General features: G+C 42.3%; 1 protein-coding gene across 1 annotated transcript; it reads right to left on the bottom strand.

Annotated features, from left to right (window-relative positions):
* Positions 1-3,711: 3,711 nt before the first annotated feature.
* Positions 3,712-8,271, bottom strand: LOC121539988 (rhombotin-1). Its single transcript, XM_041848641.1, has 4 exons — positions 7,755-8,271; positions 6,984-7,197; positions 4,936-5,061; positions 3,712-3,980 (listed from the first exon to the last, which is right to left on the bottom strand). Exons 1-4 carry the CDS (start codon positions 7,774-7,776, stop codon positions 3,875-3,877), a joined length of 468 nt encoding a protein of 155 aa, XP_041704575.1. The 5' UTR covers positions 7,777-8,271; the 3' UTR covers positions 3,712-3,874.
* Positions 8,272-8,750: the final 479 nt, after the last annotated feature.

Raw genomic sequence — 8,750 nt, 5'->3', positions numbered from 1 at the left:
CACCATCAGGCCAGCCACTCCCTCACTATGTAGTCTGGATATCAGCCCAGCATACATTGCCCCATAACATTCATTATTATATCAATTGTATACATTTACCATGTAGATACGAAGAAACCACTGTCTGTGAAGCTTCAGGGAAACTAACCCTCCTTATTCACTGGACTGTCTGTTCATTGAGGACAGTTCATTACCAGACAGCCCTTTTCCTTATTTTGTCTACAACACATTTTGATGATGTCATTGTAAAAGAGGGACCTTGTAGCAGTCGTAAGGGCATGAAGCCAGCAGAAGGCAAGGCAGGTCGACGTGCTCAGAGTGTAGATTTATTTACAGGTCTTGGTGATCCAATGGTGAAAGCACCATATCATATAAAATATACAAGTTGATTGACCAAATATACACGGGCAATTGCCCAAAAGAAATAGCCTCTGTATCAGGCTTAAAGACATGCTCTGGTACTTTGGCGACTAGTAAGTATTTTTTTTAACCTCCCGCTTTGCGCTGGATGTGTCAATGTGTAGTTCATACATGCATAATCTATGAGCAAAATTACTGTTTTACCTAAATTACCCATGAAATCCCTAGTTTGAAAGCGACTGTTTTCTGGAAGCTGTGTTTCGCCATTTTCCCCCATGTGGGCCAGCCCTCTAGCAGTTCGAGTTTTAGCCAATGTGCTTCAGCCCCTTGGCATTTGAGTGACAACTAGCAATGATGTGGTGCACATGTCTGCATATATGTGATGTAGTACATCATTTTCGGGTACCACTTTTGGCTCGTGGGTACTACTTTCAGAACAACTGGCTAAAAAGTATACAAAAGTACCGGAGGATCCCTTTAACCTGTCCTATTTAAATGGACACAGGTAGAGGGCAAAACTGCACACCTCTCCTTGAGAAACCAAATCTAATCTGTCTACTATAAGAGATTGGCCCCTCCCATGCACCTGTGTAATGATAATGCTGTTTAATCAGCTTCTTAATATGCCACACCTGTCAGGTGGATGGATTATCTTGGCAAAGGAGAAATGCTCACTAACAGGGATATAAACAGATTTGTTCACAACATTTTAGAGAAATAAGCTTTTTTGTGCATATGGACAATTTCTGGGATCTTTTATTTCAGCTCATGAAACACGGGACCAACACTTTACATGTTGCGTTTATATTTTTGTTCAGTATAGTACGATCCTGGACTAATAATGTTCTGTACCATGTCATGTTTCATGTGGACCCCAGAAAGAGTAGCTGCTGCGGCTTTTGCAGCGGCTAATTGGGATCCTAATAGATAACAACACCTATGCTAGTAATGGTTTGATACTATTGCTGGTGAGCTTGCAAAGTAAACAGTTAATATTCTTGATCCCCTACATTTATTTATTATGGCAACCTCTCTCCCTGCAATTTGACGTTTGAGCTGCAGCTGATCCACCCGACCTGTGTTGGTTGACAGTTTGCTGGTCCAATCAGAGGGCAGAGTGTGCGTTCCAATAGCTAATCTGTTGCACGTTGTTTTTGCGAGGACGATGCTGCGGCTGCTGTTTTCTGGCTGGGTGGAGAGTAGGCTAAGTATGGAGACTGTGCCCCAAAATGAGTGACAAAACGTTACAAAACCTGGCCAGTAAATTTCAAGTCATCTGTCTCAAGTCCCGAGTCTTGAGGCGCCAAATCATCTCAAGTTATTTTGTTTTCTGTCGAGTCTCAAGTCATCAAATTTGTGTCCAAGTCATGTGACTCGAGTCCACAACTGATTGGTTATAGTTGGTGGTTCCAGCGGGGAAGAGGCGAAGTGAGAGGCCCAATTTGGGCAAAGATCTGTGGAGAGTAGCATAGCATCTCTCTCCATTGAATACAGGCGGTTGACGTCAACAACCCTGGTATGAAAAGGAAATATCTGAGCCAGTACAGTATGGGGAGGGTCACTATTGTGAAAAGGGTATCACCTCAGACTGCTCACTGCCCCTCAAATGAGAGAGGCTTTGAAAGAGGAGCCCAGGTGTATCCAGCTTCAGCAATGTGCCATTTCAAAAAGGGTCCCAGGGGCTTGGATCATCAAGGTGTGGGTAGCCTGTAGCCTTGTTAGTGTATTCACACACTAATGGCCTGGATCATGAATTAGAAAATGTCAGTCCTCTTATATACTGCTGCTATAGGTATTTAGTGCGAGTGGTGAATACATGAGTGCTCAAATAAAATGTTTCAGTCTGTTTATTGAAAGTCAAAAGCTGTGCAAACATAAGTCTGTTCATAAATTAAACTTAAAAACGTATATCTTCAGAGATACAGAATGTTAGTTATTACCCTTTATTAAAAAGTATGTACATCAGAACTCAATACCAGCAATACCAGTGGACCTGCCTATTGTGATTGAGGCAGCTTGTCCCACTACAAACGTGCTGTTTGTGAGTAGAGTGCTGTGACTTTCACCTTAGCCATGATTAAAGGTGAACTACGCAGAAATCGCTCCGCCATTTCCTGGTTGATACAATTCTAAAACAGTCAGCCTAATTTCAGTTAGTGACAAATCAAGCAAGTATAGTGTAGAGAAATCATTGTACCATCTAAACTGCTGTGAACAACCAAATATATTGTATTTTCAGCTGTTTGAAGCTTGTGTACAAAACTGAAAGTAAAAGATGCAAAAACAAAACTTAAGCATGGGAAGCATAGAAATAGTGCACATTGAACAGCTCTACCTCTTCTTAGAATCACTTTCAAGGCAAAGATGACAGATCTATAACTCACATTTCTATGTGAATTTGGTCAGGTTCCCCCAAAAGTTACATATTGCATCTTTAATAATAGAGTCCAAACATATTGCTTTGAACTTTTTACTATTTATTTATTTATTTTTGCACTGCAATGCTCATTGGTTCTCCTTCCTCGTTTCACAGTCAATGAGAGCAATATCCCATGCACAAGGCCGCTTCATTCGCTAATAACTCTGTGGTGAGAGTATGTACCATCAAGGTAAGCAAGCAGGGCAGAAGTTGCTGAGCATCGGGAACTGGACGCATCATCCTGCACTGTCCACCACCAAGTCAGCAGTTAGCAAACACCGTGGCAAACCGTTTTGCAACATAAAGAGTTTCTTATTGAAAAAGTTCAGGTACACTGTGTGGCCAAAAGTATGTGGACACTTGTTCATCGAACATCTCATTCCAAAATCATGGGCATTAATATGGAGTTGGTCCCCCCTTTGCTCCTATAACAGACTCCACTCTTCTGGGAAGACTTTCCACTAGATGTTGGAACATTACTGCGGGGACTTGCTTCCATTCAGCCACAAGAGCATGTTGGGCGATTAGGCCTGGCTCGCAGTCAGCGTTCCAATGCAGCCCAAAGCTGTTCGATGGGGTTGAGGTCAGGGCTCTGTGCAGGCCAGTCAAGTTCTTCCACACCGATCTCAAACCATTTCTGTATGGACCTCGCTTTGTCATGCTGAAACAGCAAAGGGCCTTCCCCAAACTGTTGCCACAAAGTTGGAAGCACAGAATCGTCTAGAATGTCATAGCAGGGCAGAAATTTGACAAACTGACTTGTTGGAAAGGTGGTATCCTATGACGGTGCCACGTTGAAAGTCACTGAGCTCTACGGGCCATTCTAATGCAAAATGTTTGTTTATGGAGATTATATTGCGGTGTGCTTGATTTTATACACCCGTCAGCAACGGGTGTGGCTGAAATAGCCGAATCCACTAATTTGAAGGGGTGTCCACATACTTTTGGCCATGTATTGTAGGTCCCATTTTCTTCCATTTGGTTCCTAGTGAATACACCCCTGATGTGATGAGAAGAGGACTGTCCAGGGGATACCAGTGGGGACTAGTGTCCAGTGGAGTTAGCTGGTCTCTGACCAGCAGAGAGCAGTAGAGACTACAGAACCTGCCTCTCAGAGTTTCCATTCTGATGCCCCCCCTCGTAGTCCAGCTGGCACAGTATCATGTTGTTCTTCAGGAAAAACTTGTCGCCCACACAAAATCTGCAAAGACACACACACAAATGAGTGCCTTCATTTAAGGCCAATGAAACTTCCCTAGTCCTTAAAAGCAGTAGTCATTGGGCAAAGGAAATGAATAGCCGACATAGTTAAATGCAGCATTCCATACAGTATGAAGGCCTAGTGCCACGTTGTGGGAAAGTCAGTTGCACAATTGAATGCATTCAACCGAAATGTGTCTTCCACATTTAACCCAACCCCTCTGAAGCAGAGGTGCGGGGGAGGCTGCCTTAAATCAACGTCCGGCGAGCAGTTGTTGTTGGGGGTTAACTGCCTCGCTCAAGGGCAGAACTGCCTTGCTCCACCTTGCCAGCACAGGGATTCAAACCAGCAACCTTTTGGTTACTGGCCCAATGCTCTTAACCGCTAGGTTACCTACTGCACCATGTACAGTACCTCATAATGACAGGCTAAATTAGGGCTCAAAACAACATTTGACCTTGTTCCAGAGAGTTATGACAGCATCTTAAAGCATTCATACATTTTGATTGTTTGGTATTTGCTTTATGCCCAAACTCTTAGATGGTTGTTTGCGCCGTTTTGTCTGACGCTCACGCCACCTCAAACACTCAGAAAGAGGCCGTCACTTTTAAGTCCCCCTTTTAGGTTAAACGTTTTCCAAAAGCACCAGGCAGTCAAACAGATACTCAACATGTATGTTGTTACTAACATAAACAAGCTGTTTACGGGATCTATCATAATTATTTTCCTTTCAGGGTCACTTGATGCCTGCTTTCAAGGCATACACAGTATGTGGAGATATGTGGCGTGAACTTGGGGTGCATTCATTAGGCACCAAACAGAAGAAAACAGAATGAAACTGGGAGGGAGTACTTGGACTTGTCCAATTAAGAAATGCACATTGTTTTCCATTGCAAAACGTTTAAAAAAAATGTGTGCCCTAATGAACATAGCCCTGAGGCTCCCCTCATCTCACCTCTGGCTGCAGAGCTGGCAGGCGAAGCAGTCCAAGTGGTAGACATTCTCCTTGGCTCTCATCACCATCTCAAAGGCCGGGATCACTTTACTGCAGGCTGCACAGTTCCCAGTCACCCCAAAGAGCCTGGAGGTGGAGAGAGAGAGCGGCAATGATGTGGGTTGTCTTCATTTGGAAACAAACTTGCGTTTCTTATTGGACAAGTGCAGATACTATCTCTTCTTTTCACTCCGTTTGACTGTTTTCTTACGTTACGCGCCAACTGAAGACGACTCAGGTAGCCGACTGCTTTGATAATACGTTAAGTCCTAGTTAACGTATTATTTTATTCATACGTTAAAAAAAAGTAGCATAGGGTGAAATCTGCAGTGGTGGAAGGCAGCCTTGAGAACAACCACATCCATGGGTTGGAGTGGGCAGTCCCTCATAGGATCTACACAGAGCTGCATCAGAATGTCAAGTCTCAGGTCTCACAAGACATGATAGTGCCATAGACCAGCGGCAAACAACAGACTAAAAGCAAGCAGGCCTAATGAAGCCTAACCAAGGCAATGCTAATGAGGTCTTGGTATGCACCTGGTGTTTCTCCTTAACAAGGGTATGGGCCTCAATGCTAATTCTCCACTAATGGTCCAATTAAAATAAATCACATGGTTTTAATCCCGGCCTTCAAAGGCTTTCTGCCTGATCGTCGTGATGACGAGGAAAACAGGAGGCAATTTAACTGTCAAACTGGTTTTCCCCCTCTAAAAGCAATGCAGCTAATGAGAGACTTAGCTTCAACCAAATCCAGCTGGATCTTACACATGAGACTTGCACTTGAGTTGAATGACTGGTATTGGGCTAAAAATATTCGCAGGGTTTCTATAACAGCAACCCTAGAATAGTCCTGAGGGTTTTGTGTGTGTTGATGTATATGAAGAGCTTATTTCCAAAATGTGATATTCACCAATTTTTCACATTTGTCTTTTTCCCCCCCATCATTGATTATGGGTACCTTCATGTGTGTAAAATATTACTATTCTTAGATGTTTCATTCATAGAGTTTAGATGTATGAAAAGTATACTTTTTTTAGCAAAACACTATATTGTTTAGCTGGAATGGAATGTTCGTATCCTGTATATTTGACTGTGATATGTGGTTGTTGCACCTAGCCATCTTAAGATGAATGCACTTACTGCAAGTCGCTCTGGATAAGTGCATATGCTAAATGAATAATGTCAAATGTAAAAGTTTCACATACAGATCTCATATTACTGTATTGAAACTTTTTTTATATATTGACGTCACAATGTGTTCTCATTTGTACATTTCTTTATTATAAATGTTATTTGTTGCATTTGACTGTAAAACTTAGCAGTGCTAATTATTTATCTGAGTGAGGTGGATATATAGCATTTTGCAAAAAAAACATTTGTCTCTCTGAAATGAAACCATCAAGTAATAGATTTTAAACAAATACATATCTTTCATTGAACAACCCCATGCCATGATTCGATTGTGAAAAAATAATAATTTCTGTAAAACAAAAGCCAATTTACCAACATTTATGAAAATGGGTATATAGCGTTTTGGAATGAAACTTCATATGCCATAATGATTCATTTCCAGGTCTGTCACTATAGTTGTATTAATATTTGTGCTCCTCAAACACTGATCTATATTTTATCTGCTAACCAAAACATGGAGATGCTGTTATTTTTGCCTGGCCTGTCCCATTCACCTAGCTGAGGTCATTTGCCTTATATAATCCTAAATAATCAGATCGGTTTAAGCAACACGGCAATAGTTCAATCAATTGGAAGTCTAGGTTGAGACAACACCATATTGCTTACACCCATCCCTACAAACACAGAGGAGTGGAGGCTAGATTAGAGAGGCACAAGGGGTCGTGTTCATTAGAGTACCCAATGTTTAAAAACATTTTGCAATGGAAAACGAAAATGAGCATTTCATATTGGCAAAGTTCATATAGTCCCTCCCTGTTTCAGTCCGTTTTCTTCCATGTGGTGCCTAATGAACACAGCCCTGGTTTGAGAGTCCTTACCTCAGGTAGTCCTTGTGACAGAGGATGAGGTTGGCTCTGGTGTATAGGGTGGAGCCCACGTCACCTAGGCGACAGTCACAGCAGGCACACTTCAGACAGTCCTCATGCCAGTACCTGTCCAGAGCCTCGAGCATAAAGCGGTCCATGATCCTCCGGTTGCACCCGGCGCAGACCCTCGGCTTCCCTTTGGACTGGAGAGGCACGAGGGAGACACCTACAGACAGATAGATGCGGAGTTCAGATATATTTGGATGTAGGCTACAGTACAGCTATCCCTAACCCAGTTACATGACCAAGGAATATTGTCACTCGTTCCAAAATTACCTTTGGCTACGGTAACTTCATATGGTTATCACAGGACTATCATTATCTCTAGGTCATGTCTAAATCATATTTTGGTCCAAAACATTCTGACTTCAGAGCCTGTTATGAATGGGACCCTTTCAGATGCTATATGGCCCGACTGATACTGTTTTTAACCCAATAATTTCAATATGAATTAACATTAAAAATAACTGATTTAGTGAGTTTGTGGTGGAAAAAGTTGTCTATCCCTTTAATCCAGTCCCAATGACCAATGAGACGTGGCATTTGCCCTTGCTGCATCCCAAAAGCCTTCAGATTGTAAATTCACATCACATAGGCTACATTCCTTATTAAGCCTATATGTCAGTGACACAAACGGACAAGGAAATACAAGTCTGTGAATCGTAGACCGATCGTTCGAGAATTAGTTGCTTAAATGTAGACATAATCAAATAAGGCACTTACTTTCCTCCTTGTCAAACACCATCGTCCAGAATGGGATTCGACTTGGAGAAACCTTCGCACTGCTTCGACAACCTCTCCAATGTCCCCCTCGACGATACGACGCAAACCTCGCCGGTCGACGCAAATGGACTTGGATTCTCTTGAAGGTGATCTTAATCAAGCCTTCCAGCTCCGCTAGTAGGAATAGAACGCTTAAAGCGATGTCAAATCTGTCCAGGCATGATTATATCCATTAACCTTTTCATGTTGGCACATTGGGCTGTAAGTAGAAAGTAGCTTATGGCATGTGAAAAATACGCAAAATAGTCCTTGGATATCAGTGGCCCTCCTTGTCCCGCTCTATCTAACAAAAGTGTCAGGTTCTACTTCAATAGCTCTGGTGTTGCCACAGCACTTGAATCCATTATACATAAAAGCATCGGATCAAGCGTTTCAAAGTAGTCTACGGTCGACACACACGGCTTTCTGCCTCTCTAGCTGTGCCAATGCTCTGTAAAATGTGCACGGCTCTCATAGACCGACGTGTCCCCGCGCGTGCTAATTATATAAAGTCATTATGCTCCGATCTGATTAGTGGCCCCTCCCCCTCTTTGAATCAATTATTCAATACACACTCTGCCTGTGCCTAAGTATTTTTTTTTTGTATAAGCTTATTCAAGGACACCAATTACCCTAAGGGCGCTTCTCTCATTACTGTAATTTGAACAGGACACAAATGCATTGCCCATTGGGAAGTAAGTGTGTGTGTCTGATAGCTACTCACAAGCTTTTAAGCAAAACTCCATTAAGCAAAGATTTTCACTTCATGTCTTTGCTTTGAAACCCCGCTCACCAGTTTAAACTTGCTTTACAAGATTCATAATTCAGCATTGAGATCCTTCAACCGACCTCTATCGCCTATCTGTTCGCCTTTTCACAAGTTAGACTTAATTTATCAAACAAATTAGACTTGATTTATGTATACAACTCAAATCCACCGCCAAACAGGGTCTTATT

This window comes from Coregonus clupeaformis, chromosome 26 (assembly GCF_020615455.1).
Source record: "Coregonus clupeaformis isolate EN_2021a chromosome 26, ASM2061545v1, whole genome shotgun sequence".
NCBI lineage: Eukaryota > Metazoa > Chordata > Actinopteri > Salmoniformes > Salmonidae > Coregonus > Coregonus clupeaformis.
This window is presented reverse-complemented; position numbering and strand designations above follow the sequence as displayed.

Bases quoted from the DNA above. Each gene is read 5' to 3' on its own strand.
- LOC121539988 (XM_041848641.1), bottom strand. From the start codon at position 7,776: ATGGTGTTTGACAAGGAGGAAA. The intron at 7,198-7,754 runs GTAAGTGCCTTA...ATCTGTCTGTAG, and splicing joins GGTGTTTGACAAGGAGGAAA to GTGTCTCCCTCGTGCCTCTC. The intron at 5,062-6,983 runs GTAAGGACTCTC...CTCCACCTCCAG, and splicing joins TGTCACAAGGACTACCTGAG to GCTCTTTGGGGTGACTGGGA.